Source organism: Aotus nancymaae, unplaced genomic scaffold (genome assembly GCF_030222135.1).
Source record: "Aotus nancymaae isolate 86718 unplaced genomic scaffold, 86718_ANA_hifiasm-v0.15.2.pri h1tg000108l, whole genome shotgun sequence".
NCBI lineage: Eukaryota > Metazoa > Chordata > Mammalia > Primates > Aotidae > Aotus > Aotus nancymaae.
In genome coordinates, this window is record NW_026988523.1 from 36669394 (window position 1) to 36689355 (window position 19962).

A 19962-nucleotide genomic window follows, 5' to 3' on the forward strand; every position below is an offset into this window, starting at 1 on the left:
TGTACACCCAGGGAAGCAGGTAAGTGTCAGGGAAAGGTGTGTGTGAGAACACCAAGCTGGCTGTGCCCACGGGGAGGGGGACTTCCTAATACATTGTCAGGAACATCACAGAGTGAGGTTGTACCTTTGCTTCTTTTGCAATTACTTATTGAGTGTGCATGGTACTGTAGGGGCTGGGAGGGGATAAAAGAGCTGAATGGCTTTCTCTAGAATGGTGGCCTGTCTCCCCAGTAGTAAGTTGCTGACCCTGCCCCTGAAGTGAAAAAGAGTGTGAAGGGCTACTTGCTCAAGCTTGTTCTCTTTTCTTACCTCTTCCCCTCTGTGGTTTCCTCTGCAGCTGAACAGGCCCCAGGCAGCCTGCCATGAGATCGTGCTCCAAGGACCGGTCGTTCTGCTGGACCCACGGGCTCCTGGTATTCATCAGCCTGCTCCTCAGTGAGTGATGGGGTACATGGGAATGGAGGCCAATTGGGTCATCTGGGCTAGCTGTGCCATGACCACTAAGTGAGCTGTTTAGGTTCAAATGTCTTTGGGCAGCAAAAAGAGAAAAACACTCTGTTGTGATTACAAATGCAGCATATTTGGTTGGAGTCCTGAGGGGGAAGGAATGAAAAGTCCTTTTGGTGGTGAGGAGGCTGGGAAACCTGAGCCAGGGCTGTCTTGGCTGCACTGAAAGAACCGTCACCCACTGCCTGCTCCTAGGGCGGATCTCCAAGCAAATCGTCACAAAGGAGAAAGCCCTTAGGAGTCTCAGTCTTAAAATTGTGTTTGTAATTTGCATTCGTGTTCACTTTAAAAGTTAAAAAGAACGGATCTTTGTGTAAAATGTGTCTGTAGCAGGTGCCCTTCACATCCCTGTGAGTTTCCTTTTCCTACACTCAGAAATGCTGCTCAGACCCTCAGATGAAACCATGTTTATCATGGTACTGTTCTAGGAAAAATCTTGGAAACAAACACAAGGTGCCCATTAATTCAGGAACAACTGGACAAGCTGAAGAGTATCTGTACCACGGCACATTATGGAAACTTTCAAAAACAAATGTTCTAGTTATCTGGAAGGAATGTTCAACTTCCGTGAAGTAAGATGCATAGATTCCCATTAGCAAGATTCAGGAAACTGAATCCAATAGAATCTTCATTTTATAAAAGGAAACACAGCCACCAAAATTTAAGTGTTTTTACACCCACCTGTTTCTAAGACTATGCTAAAAATGCGGAAGAATCAGTAGATTGTCAACATGAGCTACAGGAGGGCATAAAATTGTGGAGAAAAATACGAAACAGGAAAAAGTACAGAACACAGAATGCTAAGCAAAAAACAACCTGAGAAAAGGATTATCCTGATCTAGGTTGTGTATCAGGCTTTAATCTAGGCTGCATTTAGGAATGCGGAAGCTCCACACACAGTGAAGTGAATTTCTCTGGTCTCTGGATTGTCCCTCTTCCAGTTGATCTTTGATTCAGGGGAAGGAATGCGCGGTGAAGCAATGATGATAAAATGGGGATGAGGAATTTGTCCTCATCATTCTTAACCTCTTGCCCCCTTCCTGAACATGTGTTTCAATGGGAAAATGTGGAAGGGAAATAGGGAGCCTGAGGGTGGCTCAGTTCACATCTAATTTCCCAGGGACACAGGCAGCTGCAGATGAGGGTGGTCTTTGACTTTTGGGGTCCCGCTGAACATTACAATAACAGGATTTACTAAGTGCCCAACCCATGTTGCAAGCACGGATCTGGCGGAGAAAGGGTCTCTGCATTAGGGGCTCCAGACAGAGACACGAGACAATGGAGATGGCACCAAGAAGTGCAGTTTGGGCGTCACATATGGATCGCTGGTTTGTGAGTGTGGGGATGGGGCTATGTCAGACAAATGAGGAATATTTTACGTTGCTTAGAGAGCTTAAAATTTTATACAATTTAAATGAATGTTTAGCGCCATCTTGTAAATGACCACCCACCACTTGACTTGCTTTTCTTTCTTCAAGATTAGCATCTCTGTAGATCAGAGAGCTCCTGCTGCATTTCTTCTTTCTCTCAGTCTTCCTTCTTCTTCCTTCTGTGCTCACCATCCACCTTCTGGGGCAGATCCTCCCTGGAAGCCTGAGGGCTGAGCCTCCTCTTATCCAGGAAATGAGGTCTGTTTGGGCTGGCTGTTTAACCCTCTGCTAGCCACAAGTCCCTGCTTTGCTCAGCCACTGAAAGTGTCTGCTTCCTCTGCTCAGGATAAGATAGTTGAAGTGGAGACCCCGGCAGCTGCTCAGGTCCTGGTGGGCTCAGACAATAGTGCAGGTGAGCTCTGGGGAAAGCAGGTGAGGATGGAAGAGCACATGGGCAGCGTCCTGCAGGGGAGGACCTGGGCTGGGAGAGGAAAGTGGGCTCCAGGTTTTCCTCTGCCCTCCGTTACCCGGGACAATTCTTTCCTCTAGAGCCACCCCTCCTCTGTAAAAGCAGGGGTTAGGCAGATGATTTCCAAGGCCCCTTCCAGCTGTGTGGTTTTGAGATTTAGTGACTCCTGAGGCTTTGTTAAGGTTTCTGCTCTGTCTCTTCCATCCTGTCCTGTCTTATCCTGTGGCATGAATGGCACTGACAGCTGGAGAGCCTGTTTTGGGATCCTTCAGAGAGAAGACCCCAGGCTTTCCCTGTGGCCGCTTCCTCAACCCTCAAGTGAGGAAAGTGTTAATCACATCCAGTAGTACCAGATATTAAATGCATTTAATACAGAGATCTTCTAGATAGGCTTTGTGTGGGTGACAAGGCAGTTCTATTCTTGCAAGGGGGCTGAATCTGAGAAACGACAGAAGTGGGTAAGAGTGGGAATTTTATAGGTTGGGGAAATTTTTTCAGGGGTGGTGTTGTTGCAGAGTCAGATCAGTTACAGTGGTGGGGGGTAGGGGCAAGGAATTTACATTACCATAATTCAGTTACAATGGCGGGTGGGGTAAGATGGAAGAGTAGTTAAGATGGCAGGACGGGGTTAGGAGTATTCACATTATCATAAGAACAGTGAAGATGGCAGGTGGGGTGAGAGGCTTGTCGGAGGGAAGCTCTGCTGGGTGATTAGGGATAATGGTGAACACAGGTGGGGGTGGGGGACAATCAGCCCAGGCAGGCAGGACTTTGGACTTGCACATGCAGACCTCATATTCCTGTCTTTTTATATATAGAGAGAAAAAATTAGAGAAGAGGGGGTGATGACAGCTTTCGGGGGGTGGGGGCGAAGTTTCTCAAGGCTACTTTGTACGTGACAGGGGACTGTGCGGACACTTAAAAATTTTTTTTGAGCAGAGGAGACAGGGTAGAAACGGGAATAGGACAGGCAGGCAAATAAGGAAGGTCTGGACAATATGTTTTGCCTTACAAGTGTTTCAGCTGCTGGGGGACTTTGAGGCAGTGTGATATTGTGGGGCTGTCCAGAGCAGCATTTGCCGATTTGTGATAGTCCGGATGCGGTTTTGTATGAATTGGGAGACTAAGCGGAAGATACAGGGTCCGAATAGGAGAATAAGAAAGGTGGGTATTAAAGGAGTAAGGATTGGAAGGAGCCATGACATCCAGTTAGAAAATGGCCAGGCAGGTTCAGCATAGGGTTCGGCATAGGGTTATTTGCCTGGTTGGCAAACTTCTGGGCCCCGTCTGAGTTTTTTGATATTACTATACACTAGACCACAAGTAAAAACAAAATTATTCATTTAGAAATATACAGAATCCTCCTTTTTTCTGCAGTAAGTCGATGCCATGATGGTTTTGAAGGACCACTGCAGCCAGAGAGTCAATCTGAGCCTGAAGGGCAGACACGGTATTATATATATCTGTAATGCTGGCAGAGAAATCAGTAGACAGACTGTGGAATGCTATGATGGAGGTGGCGATCCCCGCTATGCCAGTTCCAAGGCCTACGGTGGAGGCTGCAAGCCCTATTTCTACGAATAATGGAATTAGTTGTGTCGAAAACTGTGCACTTTGAATGAAGAGACCTTCCAAACAGGCTTTGTGTGAGCAACACGGCTGTTTATTCACCTGCGTGCAGGTGGGCTAAGGCCGAAAAGGGCATTGGCAAAGGGCAGTGGGATAGGAGTTGGTTTTATAGGTTTGGGTAGTTTTTTGGGGGGTGGGGCTGTTGCAGAGTAAGTTTAGTTATAGTGGTGATGGGTAGGGGCAAGGGAGTATCCATGACCACAAGTTCAGTTACAATGGCAGGGTTGGGTGAGAGGTATTTACATGATCATAAGAACAGTTAAGATGGCAGGGTTGAGTGAGAGGTATTTATATAATCATAAGAACTGTTAAGATGGCAGTGTTGGGTGAGAGGTATTTACATTATCATAAGAACTGTTAAGATGGCAGGGTTGGGTGAGGGGCTTGTGGGAAGCTCCGCTGGGCAATCAGAACGCAGGCAGGGGGTGGGAGACTTCAGCCGAGGCAAGCAGGACTTCAGACGTTCAGGCTCCAGGCTTGCATATGGGGACCTGACAAGTTGTATCGCTCTTTTTCGTTGGGTAGGTGTCATGAGGGGGACAGGCAGTTGTTTATTACCGTTGGCAAATTGGATTTTAGGAGTAAGTAAGACTTAGGTACAGGTGCCTGTCCAGTCAGTAGGCAAACGCATATAGGTAGAAGGGCCACAGAAGAAGAAAAGGCCTGGGGCGAGGCAGAATTGAAAATGCAGGGTGAAGAGGTGAGGGGGAGTGTTGAAAGGGGAATCAGATGCCCAAATTCCTAAAGATCCAGTGAGGACGGCAGCTGTTAGGGGTTGAGGGGGAGATTGGTGCGGCAGCTGGGTAGTGGACGTGGTTTGATTTTCATAATGTATAAGGAAGTGTGTGGTGTCAACAAATAGCCTCTACTCACATTTGTTGGGTATAAGTAAGCATGATGCAGCACTAGGAGGAGAATCTGAGGCACAAGGAGAGGGTAACCAAGGATGAAGTGAGACACAGGGAAGGTGTTTGCCTAAGCAGTAATGACTGTTAATGTTTTAGAGATTATTAGTAGTGAGGGGTTTGTCAGAAAAGCGGAGTAAGTACGCCCCCATAGGCATGTTAACATGTGTGTCGGGGCTTTGGAGATGAAGGTGAAAGTGCATTTAGAGAGTGGAAGGTTCCAGTGGTTCATCGATGGGAAATGCATAGAGGGGCAGGAGTGGAAGATAGTTGTTTGTGTAGTGAGGGGTCCTAGTATGGGCAGAGTGGAGTTGATATGAGGTGAGAGTTGCTGTAAATAGGTGCGGAGAAGCAAAGCAGCTTGTTGGTGTAGACACATCTGAAGAGGTCCTGCTGAGTCTGTTTAAAAAGTAAAGAAGCTCTGTAGGAGGATAGAGGCGGGGACTGTCAGGAGGTACGCAGACGTACAGAGACAGGAGAGGTAGGCCAATCACCCAGCAAGGCAGGAATAGCGATGTAAGAGGAGGAAGGAAGGGAGATACAGAGCCAGCAGTTTTTTTGCCGACGATGGGTTGGCCTCATTGAGGAGGGAATGAGTTAGATTGACAGTATGTAAAAGGTAATCAGGAAGGGGTAGAGAGTGACAGAACAGGACTGAGAATAAGAGTGAGTAGGAAAGTAAAAAAGAGAACTTTATTAGGGTGAAAGAATTGGAGTGTTCCTTGCCACACATTGTCATCTATCCACTCTAGAAAGGAATTGAGGGTGGCGTCCTGAGGGTAGAACCAGAATTGTCAGCTAGGAGGGCTTGCAGGAAGAGTGAGAACCTACAGTGCAAACAAGTGCAGGGCATTTAGGGTCTAGGATTGGTCTTCAGGGATTCGTGTGAGCTTAAGGGAAGTAGGGGTGAGTACTTGCGACTTCCAAGAGGAGGTGGATGAGCTAGGCTGGTCGTCTGGTGGGCACAGTTTAATCCTGGAGCAGTGAACTCAGTGGGGAGGGTCTTGCAGGCGGATAGCAGTTGGGGTACTGTAGACAAGCAGGTAAGGACCTCTCCACTGAGGCTGTAGAGCTGGATGGGTTAAGTCCTTGACCAGTACTGATCGTCCAGCTAAGATGTCCTTGTACGGCTAGGTGTCTGGAGTGGCTAAGAGGAGATTAGCAGCTTGGCGAACTTCCTGCCTAATTTGTTGGAGAACTGGAAGATAGTCTCCAAGAGGGCTGGGGTGTGGAAGAAGGTTGGGCCCGAGTAGAAAGGTGCGGCCATACAAAAGTTCAAAGGGGCTATACCCAGTGGGTTCCAGGGGAGTGGCACGAATTCAGAGAAGAGTGATAGGCAGAAGAGACACCCAGTCCTTTTTTAGTTGAAGGGTGAGTTTAGTAAGATGTGTTTTTAGAAGGCCGTTAGCTTTTTCTACTTTCCCTGATGACTGAGGGTGGTAAGGGGCATGGAGATTCCATTGAATGCTGGGGGCCTGCGAGACAGCTTGGGTGATTTGGCTAATGAAAGCAGGGCCGTTATCTGACTGTATGGAAGTAGGCAGGCCAACCTGGGAGATGATATCATTTCATAGACAAGAAATAACAGCAGTAGCCTTTTCTGTTCCAGTAGGTAAGGCTTCAATCCACCCTGTGAAGATATCCACCCATACAAGAAGATATTTAAATTTTTTGACACAGGGCATATGAGTAAAGTCAATTTGCCAGTCTCGCATGGGAGTAAATCCTCGAATTTGATGGGTAGGAAAAGAGGGTCTTAAAAATCCTTGGGGGTTGGTAGAGTGACAGATGGAGCACTGAGATTGATTGTTTTAAGGATGGACTTCCATGAGGGGAAAGAGATGAGAGGCTCTCAGAGACAGGCTGAAGGCTTATATCCTTCATGACAGTAGTTATGAAAGGAAGAGAGGATAGAATGAGCTTTCGAGGAAGGAAGAAGGGATTTTCCATGATCTAAAAACCAATTACCTTGAGTGGGAAGTGACTGATACTTTAATGACTCTGAGGTTGAATAAAGAGGATTGATTGAGGAAAAAGAAAAATACTGTCCACTAGGTGGGGACAGCGGTGCGTTGGCTGCTTTCCTGGCTGTCTCGTCTGCTAATGCGTTTCCTTGAGCAATGGTATCTGAAGTTTTTCGGTGCCCGTTACGGTGGACGACCCCAGCCTTAGCTGGGAGAAGGGCAGCTTTAAGGAGGGCCTTTATGAAAAGCATTGATAATGGAAGATCCTTGTGTAGTGAGAAAACCTCTTTCTGCCCAAATGACAGCATGGTGATGGAGGATGTGGAAAGCATATTTGGAATCAGTATAGATATTTATTCTGAGCCCTTTGGCCAGGGTAAGAGCGCATGGGAGTGCTATTAATTCAGCCTGTTGAGAAGTAGTAGATGAAGAGAGAGTGGCAGCTTTAATGATAGAAGTATGGGGAACAACAGCATAGCCAGCCTTTCCTGAAGAGGACTGGATAGGTTTGGAAGAGCTGCCACCGATAAACCATGTGTGATCAGAGTCTGGAATAGGGGGAAGAGAGATGTGGGGAGAAGGGGAAACGGCAACATCTATTAGGGAGATGCAGTTATGTGGGCCAGGAGTAGTGTTCATGTCTGGTATTAGGTGAGAGGCTGGATTAAAATTGGGGCCATGTGTGAAGTCACAGTGGGAGTTTCAATAAAGAGCAAATAGAGTTGAATCGGACGTGGGACAGATAACAGATGTGGAAGATGAGAAGAGGATATTAAAGCCTGGAGATGGTGAGAAGTGTATAAAGTAGGTGAAGCGTAGCCTGTGATTTTGAAAGCTTACAGAAGAACTAGAGCGGCTGCCGCGGTGGCCCGCAAACACTGGGGCCAGCCCAGTTGTCTAGAGAGAAAAGCAACAGGACACGGACCTGGCTCTTGCGTAAGAACTCCAACCGCACAGCCCTGGATTTTAGCAGTGTATAAAGAAAAGGGTTGAGACAAGCTGGGGAGAGCTAGGATGGGAGCAGTTTTTAGAGCTGTCTTTAAGGAGCGAAAGGAGGAGTGAGGAAAGGATTTAGGATTAATAGGGTCGGATAAGTTTCCTTTAGTGAGTTTACATAATGGCTTAGTTAGAATAGCAAAACCTGGTATCCAGAGGCGAAAGTAGCAGACCACACCCAGGAAGGAGAGAAGCTGTTGTCTGGTAGAGGGGGCTGGGGTGTCAGAGCTTAGCTGGACCTGATTGCTGGGGAGAGCGTGGGTGAGGAGGATGCCCAGATAGGTGACAGACGTGGAAGAAATTTGGGCCTTAGAAGGGGACACTTGATATCCTTTTAAAAACAGGTGCTGAAGAAGCAGGATGGTGTCTTGCTGAGAAGTTTCATGAGAGGGGCTGCACAGCAAAAGGTCGTCTGCATATTGAATACGGTGGGAAGACAAGGGGCAGAAAGAGAGTGAGTCAAGAGCGAGGGCCTGACTGAAGTAGTGTGGGCTGTCCCTGAAACCCTGAGGCAGGATGGTCCAGTTGAGTTGTGACTGGTGGGTATTAGGGTCCAGGTAAAGGCAAAGAGAGGATGAGAGGAAGGGTGTAGGGGGATAGTGAAAAAGGCATCTTTGAGATTAAGGACAGAATAGTGGGTTGTGGACGGAGGAAATGAGGACAGAAGAGTACATGGGTTTTGCACCACAGGGTGTATAGGGAGGACAATTTGATTGATAAGGCGGAGGTCCTGAAACAGCCGGTAAGACTTGTCTGGCTTTTGGACAGGCAAGATAGGAGCATTGTTAGGAGAACTGGTGGGTTTTAAGAGGCCATGCTAAACAGGTGGGTGATAACAGTTTTAGCCCTTGCAAAGCTTGTTGAGGAATGGGGTACTGCCTTTGGGCGGGGTAGGGATGATTGGGTTTTAGTGGAATAATAATGGGCTTATGTTCAGTGGCCAGTGACAGAGTAGACATATCCCAGACCCTTAGGTTGAGATTTGGGGATATGAGAGGGGGTTGTGGGGAAGGCTTAGAACTTGGCAAAAGGGTGGCTATGAGATGGGGCTGGCGTCCAGGAATAATCAAGGAAGAAGACAATTTGGTTTAGATATCTCAGCCTAATAAAGGGACCGGGCAGGTAGGAATGACAAAGAAGGAGTGGGAAAAGGAGCGTGGCCCTAACTGACACCAAAGCTGGGGCGTTTGGAGTGCTAGAAGCTTGGCCTTCAATTCCCGCAACAGTAATAGGTGGAGAAACTGGCCCTCGAAAAGAGGGTAAAGTGGATTGGGTAGCCCCCATGTCGACGAGGCAGGGGACAGACTTACTATCCATGGCAAGAGTTACTCGTAGCTCTGCATCTGTGATGTTCCAGGGGGCACCGGGAGCGTCCAGGTGGCATTAATCTTCAGTGGCCAGGCCAAGGAGATCTGGGAAGGAGCCGGCTTGGACTCCAGGTGCTGCTGGGGCATTAGTAGTGTGGGTTGGGCAGTCTGACCTCCAGTGGGGCCCCTTGCAAAAAGGACATGGCTTGTGAGGGGCAGGAGGCTGCCGACAGTCATTTGCCCAGTGGCCAGCGTTCAGGCACTTGTAGCAGCGTGGAATCCCGGGCTGCGGGCATTCCTTGGCCCGATGGCCAGGTTTCTGGTAGTTGAAGCAAGGTCCTGGAGGGGAGCGTCGGTAACTTGCCTGACAGTTGTGGCTTAGCTGATGGAGTGGGGGTTCCTTCTACTGCAGATGCCAACATTTGCAGCTCTGAAATGCACTACCGCTTGGTTGCCTCCTGTCTGTTGTTAAATACCTTGAAGGCAAGGTTGACTAATTCCTGTTGTGGGGTTTGAGGGCCTGTATTTAACTTTTGGAGCTTTTTTCTAATATTAGGGGCAGACAGTGTAATAAAGTACATATTTAGGATGAGAAAGCCTCTGAATCTAGCGCGGTGAAGCACCTAAGGGTGTTAGCCAGGTGCACCGTGAATTGGGTGGGGTTTTCCTCCTTGCCCTGGCTGGTTTCTTTAAGCTTGTCATAATTGACAGATTTGTAAACTGCCTGTTTAATCCTTTAACTAAGCAAGAGATCACATAGTCACACCTGGCAAGATCAGGAGTGCCCACCTGGTATTGCCATTGGGGTTCCTCCTTAGGTACTGCCCTGACGCCCTCTTGAAGGGCTGGCATCTGTGGGTGTCAGCATAAGACTGAGCCAGAGAAAAAACTCGATCTCATTTATCTGGTGAAAGAGTGGAAGTCATTTAAGTCATTCCAGGTTAAATTATAGGATTGAGTTAGATATTGGAACTTTTGGATATATTTAGTGAGTCCGATGAAAAGGATCCTAAGCACTGATTTATTTGGGACAGATAAGATAAAGAAAAAGAAACATGAGCCCTGATTATGTTCTTGGCTCCAGCCACCTCTCGAAGGGGAAACTGCTGAGTGGGGGAGGGGGAGCTAGTTTTTAGACTGAATTGCCCCCCAGAGTGGATCTGGGGGAGAAGTGACAGAGGAGGTATGGGGTGGGGGGAAGGGGCAATGGGGAGGGCAGGATTCAGCTCAGCTTGTTGGGGAACAGCCTGAGGAGGAAGGGAAAGGTCAGAAGGGTCTATGGAGAGGGCAGACTCTGAACTGGTGGCAGGGACAGGGGGTGCAGGTGGGAGAGGAAGAAGGAAAATTTGAGAGGGATTACATTGGGAACAGAGGCTGGGAATGGATCAAAGTGTAAAAAAATGCCTGGATGTAGGGCATGTCAGACCATTTGCCCATGTTGTGACAAAAATTGTCTAAATCTTGTAAAATAGAGAGGTCAAAGTTTCCATTTTTTGGTCAATTGGAGCCATTGTCTAACTTGTATTGTGGCCACGTAGTGTTACAGAAGAAGATGAGATGTTTGGGTTTTAGGCCAGGAGACAGTTGAAGAGGCTTGAGGTTCTTTAGACACAGGCCAGCGGAGAGGAGGGAGGGATAGAGGACGGACGATTGCCTATGGTTCTGGAAAGGCAGCAGAGACAAGGAAAATGACACGCAACCCAGCCGCTCAACAGGCATCCCTAGTTGAGCCTGGGTTGAACCTCCTCAGCGAGCGGCCAAAGACACAGCGTCCTCTACATTGACCTGCCACCAATATCGGCCATGAGCCTGGTGGGCGAGTGACTAGGGCGAACGTCTCCACGATAGTCAAACCCCTGGGGGAACTGGGTCTCTGGATCTGTGACCTATGTACGATTTTTTCTGGTCCTGAACCACACGGAAGAACCTGGTTTACCTGAGTTTCCTCGTCTTTGTGGTGGAAAAAGGATGAAACTGAAAGGGGGAGGAAGTGGAAAGGAAAAGACAAAAGAATGGGAAAGCGAGAAAGAGAGACTGCTTATCAAAATAGCCGGTGGTGTGGGTCTGTGGGCTGGTCTGATGACCCCAGGTCAGCAGGTAGGTCTCCTTATGAAAGTTGGAACAGGAGACTAATCTCCCATGGGAGTTCTCCTGTCCCCGGTTTCCGGTACCAAATGTTATTCGCATCCAATAGTATCGAATATTAAATGCATTTAATAAAAAGATCTTCCAAACAGACTTTGTGTAGGCGACAAGGCCATTTTATTTCTCCCTTGGGTGCAAGTGGGCCTAACCCAAGAACGGACAGGAGAAGGGGGCAAGAGTGGGAATTGGCTTTATACGTTGGGGAAATATTTTTGGGGGGCAGAAGTGTTACAGAGTAAGATCAGTTACAGTGGTGGGGGTGGGGCAAGGAGTTTACATTATCAAAAGTTCAGTCACAAGGGCAGATGAGGTAAGGCAGAAGAGTAGTTAAGATGGTGGGGTGGGATGAGGAGCATTCGCATTATAAGAACCGTTAAGATGGCAGGATGGGGTTAGGAGTATTCACCTTAGCATAAGAACAGTTGAGATGGCAGGGCGGGGTGAGAGGCTTGTCTGAGGGAAGTTCCCCTGGGTAATTAGGGATAATAACCAACGATCAGCCGAGGCAGGCAGGACTTCAGACTTTCTGGGTCCCGGCTTACACATGGAGACCTGACAGAAAGGACTCGTCTTCATGCCTCCTTCACTTGATCCTCTGCTTTCTCTGCCCCTGCTCCTGTGAGGGGTTTGGAAGACACTCTCCTCAGGCCACCTGCTGAAGGACATTATTTTAGTCTCTCCTCACACTGCTATAAAGAACTACCTCAAGCTGAGTAATTTATAGAGAAAAGAGGTTAAATTGACTTCCAGTTCCCCATGCTGTACAGGATGCATAGCTTGGGAGGCCTCAGGAAACTTACAGTCTTGGTGGAAGCCAGCATGACTTACGTGGCAGGAGAAGGTGCAGAAGAGAGCAGGGGAGGTGGGCCACACTTTTAAACAACCAGATCCTGGGAGAACTCACTCAGTATCACGGGACAGCAAGGGGAAATCCACCTCCGTGATCCAATCACCTCCCACCAGACCCTCTGCCAACTTTGGCGATTACATTTTGACATGTGATTTTGCAGCTGACACAAATTCAAACCACACCAGCATCCTTTCCCTCCCCACAGTGTGTGGAAACATGGTCTCCACAGAGCACTCAGGAAGGTCTGCTGCTGCTGTAGCTTTTAGAAGTCACTAATAAAAGCCTCAGCCAGAACTTTTCAGTTCCTATCGAATCGGCGTTAAACACTAGCTTATTTCTCCACATTATTTATCAATGAAAATGCCTTAGGAAGGTCCCTCTGTGGAGTCTGAAATGTCTTCTCTCTAGCTAGTCCAACTGTCTTACTTCCCCCAGTCAGAAAGAGCCCTACATTCAATAGAGCACTCATGTTTTGTGTCCATTGTTGTGACAAAAATTGTATATTAAAACATGCAATTAACTCTGAATAGGATGGTGGACTGAGGATTTAAGGAATACTTCTATTTCACTCATGAATTAATGAGGAACCTCGTAGGATGTTATAATCAGTTCAAAGGGAGAGTCAAAGACACCTATGTTGGCCAGCAGGAATGCTGAATGAATTGACTAATGGATGCCCTGTGATCACAGGGCTTATGATATTGTCGGGTACATAGATGACTGGAGGATATAAATTATTTAGAGTGCTTTCCTGGGGGAGGAGACACAACTTGAACTTTTACTTGAAGCGTCCTGTATAATTTTCAAGGTAACATAAAACACTATTGTATTATAAAACAAGCTACTAAAGAAAGGGGAAATGAATAGACCAAATGCAGTGAATAATATGATATTTTTTAGCTCACACTTGGGATAACAAGAGATCGTTTTTGATCCATCTTTTTTTATTTTTTGTAGAGTGAGGGTCTGGCTATTTTTTCCAAGCTGGTTCTGAACTCTTGGCCTTAAGCCATCCTCCTGCCTGGGCCTCCCAAAATGTTGGGATTACAGGTGGTGTGAGCCATTGCAAACAGCCCTTCCCTCCATCTTTACCACTTTTCTGGTTGCACAGATGCTTTAGGCTCCTTGGTAAGATGGGAGTTGATGATGACTGTATGGTGACCAAGAGCAATAAACTTCCATTTAAATGCAGGGCTCTGGTAACCAAGAAGGTATTGGCTGGTCCTTGACACCTGCAGCCGCTTATGGGCTTGAACCCAGAGATGTTTGACAGTCTGGAACTGGCAATCTCCCCAGGAGGGTATCCCTGAGAAGAGTGGCTGCTGGTGAAAAAAAAAGATACCAGCCTGGAAGCTGGGAACATCTGTTTCTGATTCCAGGTGGGCTTGGGCAATTAATCCCCATCATGATAAAGAGAGCAGCTAATATTAATAGGACAATTACTGAATACTATGCTGAAACATTTTCTCTAAACCCAAACAAGTTCAATGAGGTAAGCATTCTCATTGTTTTCATATCTCATATAAGAGAGCTGAAGCCAGAGAGGTTAAATAACTTTTTAAGTTCACACGGGCAGAGAATAAAGGACCTGGACTTGAATTTTGCAGACTCTTAAGTCCAATCTTCTCACCACTCTGTGACACCAGTCAACTATGTCACCTGACTCCAAAATAAGATTCAAGTGGATCTAAGAGTTAACATAACATTTAAACCATAAGTGAACTTGAATAAAACAAGAGATAATTAAAAACCTACTTTTGAATTGCGGGCTATCTTTTAAAGCAAGATACAAAAAGAATAAGCCATGAAATGGAAACATCTGAATTTACGCAAACCACATTTTGGCATTGTGAATATCCATAGGTAAAATTAAAAAACAAACTAAAAAAATCATATTAGATCTACCCTCATGGCTTTTTTCTCTACTATATAAACATCCATTTGTGCAAAGGCACAAATATAAGGATAGTCATTGCAAAATGATTTGCAGTGCCCAGCAACAACTTAAATGAGACATAACTTAAATATCGGAAGCAGAGTGGCTTTAGATGCCCACAAAGAAAAGTATGCAGACAGGAGATGGGACACATCCCTGTGTACAGATCCCAAGTGAGCTCCAACAAACGTTGCTGTGAGAAATGGCAAAAAGCAGGACAGTCGCATAGCATGTGTTGTGTATGTGGAGATGCACATGTGTGTGTGTAAGTGCATAGACTATCTCTGCGTAGTAACACAAGACACTGATAATAGTGCCTGCCTCTAGGAACCAGAACCAGGCCACGGGAGTCAGAGATAGGAGAAAGACCTCATTTTCAATCTCCTTAATTTCCCCCTCCTTAGCAAAACAAAACAAAACAAAACAAAGCAAAACTATATGAATGTATAATCTGATTAAAATCAAAACAATTTAGAAATCTCTTGGTGTTGCTGAAATGCGATCTCATCAGCCTTTGCATCGGGATAACAATCTGTACCTTCAACCTTGAAGGGTTGTCCTGAGAATCATCAGCCACTCAGCATGTGAAGGAGCTGCTGAGTCATAAGGACTGGGAATCAAGTTCATGGAGGATGGGCAACTTCTTTGCCAAATAGAGAAAGCAATGGGAGAAATCCAGCTACAGAAACTGTGGCAATTCTAAAGCAGATGTCCCCCGATTATAATAACAATCATAACTAAACACTACTGTTGAGTGCTCTTTAAAAAATATATTATCTCTTTTAATTCTTGTAGCAGCCCAGGAGTAAATGTAATGATTATCTCTATTGCTCCTATGTGGGAACTCAAGGCTTAGATAGTTCAGCACCTTGCTAAAGATCACTCATCCAGGAAATAGGATGGATCTGGAAGGTGAACCCAGGTTGTAATTTGCTGGCCAAGGGCCCTGCCTTGGCTCTCCAGGAATCCCTGAAATGGTCAACATGGAATCCTTGGGTGCCACCTGTCTTAGTTCACCTGTGTTGCTATAGAAGATCACCTCAGGCTGGGAAATTAACAAAGAGAAGAAGTTCATTTGGCTCATGCTTCTGCAGGCTGTACAAGAAGAGTGGCATCAGTGTCTGCCTCTGGTGAGGCCTCAGGGAGCTGAGGCTTGTGGTAGAAGGTGAAGGGGGCAGAGGAAGTTGCCAGACTCTTAACAATCAGTTCTCACAGGAACTAACAGAGAAAGAACTCACTCATTACCACAAAGACAGCATCAAGCCATTCAGGAGGGATCCACCCCCAGGACCTGGACACCTCCCATCAGAGCCCAACTCTAACACTAGGGATCAAATTTCAGCATGAGATTGAGAGGAGACCTGCGGGGATGTGGCCTCTGGCCTGGCTTGTTTAGGAGCCTCTGGCAGCACAGCCTCTTGCAGCTCTCCTCAGCAACCTTGTGTGGGCCTGGTCAGATGTCTGCTGCACCCCACGATTCTCTGGGAGAGCACAGGCCTCCCCCTGGACTGGGCATCAGAGGAGTGTGCAGTGTGGGGGGAGGGACCGTAGAAGAGCTGGGGGTAACAGGAAGAGGCTGCTGGCTGCACACATACTGCCTCTCCTAGCTGGTCCAAGGCAGAACCCGACAGGGGACTGGCCCACTGATACGGTTTGGGTGTTTGTCCCCTCCAAATGTCATGTGGAAATGTGATTCTTCCTGATGAAGGGGAAGCTGGGGGGAGGTGATTGGATCATTGGGGCAGATCCTTCATAAATGGTTTAGCACCATTCCCTGGGTGCTACTGTAGCAGGAGCGGCTGTGGAAACAGATCTCCCGAACACCAAATACAGGAGGAAAGAGTTTATTCGGCCGGGAGCCTGAGTATAATTTGTCTGAAGCTCACCTCCTCTAACAAAGGAAGGTTCTGCTTTTACATAGGCTTATACTTTAGATATTACACGTGGAAGAATATTAGGTTTATAGCTTTAGAAATCACATATGAAAAGGTCTCTGTTTACAGTTTCAGGAATCACATATGAAAGGGTTCTGGTTTACAGTTTTAGGACTCACATGTGAAAAGGTTTCTGGTTTGATCTTGTTTTACATAAAAATAGTGCCTTCTGGAGCGTTTCCCCAAGACCCAGCCTGCCACCTACAGGAAGGTGAAACCGGAGGCGCCAGTCGGTCAGCCTTTTCTTCTATCGAAATGCAGTGTGATAGTTAAAGGGGAAGTTGATCTCAGATGCCTGGGTCTCCCTCTTCACTAGGTGGGTCCTTGCTCAGTTAGTTGAGATGATATCTGGTTAAGTGCGTGGCACCTCCCCCACTCTTTTGCTCTTGCTCTGACCTGAGATTTGGAGGGGACAAACATCCATCTCCTATCAGTGAGACGGTACCCTGTCCAGTTCTGCCTAGGGCCATAGAGGAGAGGTAGCAAGTGTCGAGAGGCAGAAGGTGCTGGCTCCCTTTACCTTCCACCGTGACTCTGAGTTGCCTGGGACCCCCCACCAGAAGCACATGTTGGCTCTGCACTTCCTGTACAGCCTGCAGAACCCAGCACATTTTAAATAGCTTTTCTTTATAAATTACCTAGCCTTAGGTATTTCTTTACAGCAATGCAAAAATGGACTGATAAACCCATTAACGGGCTGATGTGGATCCTGAAGGCCTGTGGCCCTGGTGCTAAGAGGTGCTGAGCCTGGGGTGGGCCTAGTCCCTTGAGCGAGCTGAAGGGAGGGGTGAGACCTGGCCTAGAGGAGGGGCCTGGTGAACTGAGGTAGTGAATAACCACAAACAAATATTAGAAACACTCTCATACCTCAGGATTGGCCTGAGCTATTCTCTGCTTCCAGCGAGAGCCAGAGTTAGGTATAAGGACAGCAGGAGGGTGCAGGCTGGAAATAAGGAGAACTTTATTCATTAGGGAGAGCACTGGGTGTCCTGCCACTCAGCGGCAAACCCAGGTGGACCTGAGCTGCTGAAGAAAGGAGATAGTTCTTTCTTCAAAGGACAAGGGTGTCCTGTGGCAGTTTCCCCCAGTCCAGACTGGTCCCACCCCGGTCCCCAGAAAGAGAGATCTCTGAGTTCACTGGGGCTGTGCCTGTTGAACAAGGAAGGGCTCAGGAGGAGGCAGAGCTGAGGTGGCTGTGCCCACTGGTCAGGGCTCTGTGGGAGACAGTGACTGAGGGAGAATGACCAGGTGCCCCAGGGGCACCGCATAGGGAAGTGCTCTCCTGGTAGCAGAAACACAGTGCCAGCAAACAGCCCATCTGGTCGGTGGCAAGTGTCAAAGTCCCCTACACTTTCAGTCCCTCCCAGTGAGCAGGGTCTCCTGACTAGTTCTGTCTAGAAAATACGGGCAGAGATTACGTCACTTCCGGGCTGTGCAGTGAAAGCCCCACGGGTGCTTCTCTTGACTCCTCCCTTCCCTACCATGGGGGCTGAGGAGGCTGTGAGGAGGCTGTGGGTTCCATATGGGGCTCCTACAAGGTGTGGAGCCCCCACCCATGTGTCAATGACCTCCCTGTATCTTATGGGACATGTAGTTTCATAATATACAAACTCCCGTTATTCTAAGTCCCTCAATTTGGTTGTTTGTTGCCGCAGGATGACCTGTCTAATTCACTTCCCGTCCTATCCTGTCCTGTTCTATCCCAATTCATTCCCTTCCTAGAAGGTAAGGCAAAGAAAAACAATCTTCATCGTTGCTTTAGTTATGTATTGTTGTGCGAGCTGTTACTCTACAACTTAGTGTGTTAACGCAACATGGGATCTGGTCTCACAGTTTATGGAGATCAGCATCCGGGTGTGGTTCAGCTGGGTGCTGTCACTCAGGTTCGCAGAGACTGGAATGAAAGAGTTGGCTGAGGCTGCCCCCAGCTCCCTGCCATGTGGGCCTCTCCACAGAGCAGCTCACAACGTGGTAGCTGGCTTCATCAGCCTGAGCAGGAGAGAGTGATGGAGACAGAGGGTGTGAGCCAGACAGAAGGGACACTCCATCACTTTTGCTGCATTTGCAAGTAATCAGTGCCGCCCATACTCCAGGGGCAGACATTACACAGGTCTGTGCACACAGTGGGGAGGCATCCTTGCGAGCCATGTTAGAAGCTGCCTCCTGCAGTTATGCACTTAGCATATGTCAGAAAATGTGCTAGGTGCTTTTGATCTAGGATCTCATTTGATCCTTACTGTCATTATGGGGCAGGTAAGAAAACTGAAGATCTAGATGATTGTTTTGCCAATCCCTGGGAACGAAAAGAAAAGAAAAGAAAAGAAAAGTGAAGATCGGGGTGTTCAGGAACCTGTCAAGATTACACTCCACTAGAACCAGAACTGATCCAGAATTGCCTCAAATTTATTATACTTGGAAGCCCTCCTAGAATCAAGAAAGGATTTGGGATGGATTTCTGTGACTCTGAACCAAAGGCCTGTGTTTCTCTCATTTGTTCTTGATGAGAAGATCCTGATGTTTCTGTCTCCATGCCCTAGGTGTGTGCAGCACTGCAGCCAACACTTCTGGAGCACATGGCTCTGCCGTGAAGGATTCTGGGAACCACATTCATCTGAAGAGCATCCGAGGAGGTTCTGTCTTGTTTAATGTGGCTGAGAAGCCCAGGGCAGATGTAGGAGCCGAAATGCAGGAGGTTTCATGGGGTTTGGGGACTCTGTCAAATTACACGCAGATGCTGCAAGTCCATAGGGGAGCCGACTCTCCAATCTGGTTGAGCCTCCAGGACAAGTTCAAGCAGAGGGTCCATGTGCCCAGCATGTGGTCTCTGAGGATTGAGAACCTAGCCCCTGAAGACAGTGGGCAGTACGTGGCCATGATCCGCTCAACTCGGGGAAAAGTGCTTGCCCAGGTTTTCTACCTGACTGTCTATGGTGAGTGACACCCCTCCCCCCTCTTCTGGCTTCCCTGCCTTTTTTTTTTTTTTTTTTTTTTTTTTTTTGAGACAGAGTTTCGCTCTTGTTACCCAGGCTGGAGTGCAATGGCGCGAGCTCGGCTCACCGCAACCTCTGCCTCCTGGGTTCAGGAAATTCTCCTGCCTCAGCCTCCTGAGCAGCTGGGACTACAGGCACGCGCCACCACGCCCAGCTAATTTTTTGTATTTTTAGTAGAGACGGGGTTTCACCATGTTGACCAGGATGGTCTCGATCTCTTGACCTCGTGATCCACCCACCTCGGCCTCCCAAAGTGCTGTCCCTGCCTTTTTTGTCTCTAGAGAGTCACTTAGGCCCCATGCAGGGTTGCATTCAAACACTAGCCTTCAGACTTGATTTTCTCCACCAAAAATAAGGCACATGAGGTTCCCAGAATTGACAGGAGAGCTGAGATTCACACTAGAGAATGAAGCTCTTTCAGTGTTTTGGGAGAGGAAATGGAAATTCAGCTAAATAGCCATTTTTCCAGTAACATTAATCATATGTCAGATGATTTGTACAGCAGTATTTTATTTCTGATGTAACAAATTTCCAAAAATTATTGGCTGAAAGCAAGACAAATTTATTATCTCATCGTGCTGTAGGCCAGAGGTCTGACACAGTCTCTGTGAGCTAAAATGAAGATGGTGGCCGGGCTGTGTTCTTTCCGGGGGCTCCAGGGAAGAGCCTGTTCTTTTGCCTTCTTCACCTGCTAGTGGCTGCCGGCATCCCGTGGCTCCTGGCCATCATCCTGTATCTTCTAACAGAACACTGGTGTTAGTGTTCTACTAGGAGTGTCGGGATAATCTCCCTATTTTAGGTCAGCTGATTAGCAACCTTAATTCTATCTGTGACCTTAATTCCCCTTGCCTCACAGCCTCACCTATTCCCAGGTTACCAGGACTGGGTCCTAGACATTTTAGAGGCCACTGTTCTGCCTACCACAGTTGGGAATCCCTGTGAATGGAGTCCTTCCAGTTT

At 47.5% G+C, this 19962-nt stretch overlaps 1 protein-coding gene across 1 annotated transcript in view; it reads left to right on the forward strand.

Annotated features, from left to right (window-relative positions):
- The window catches only part of LOC105715513 (SLAM family member 5-like), an 84068-nt gene that overhangs the window by 33085 nt on the left and 31021 nt on the right, over window positions 1-19962 (forward strand). Inside the window, exons 4-5 of the mRNA XM_064370461.1 lie at window positions 2223-2289; window positions 18550-18942. Coding sequence (XP_064226531.1) covers window positions 2223-2289; window positions 18550-18942 — 460 coding nt within the window. The remainder of the gene's footprint in view (window positions 1-2222; window positions 2290-18549; window positions 18943-19962) is intronic.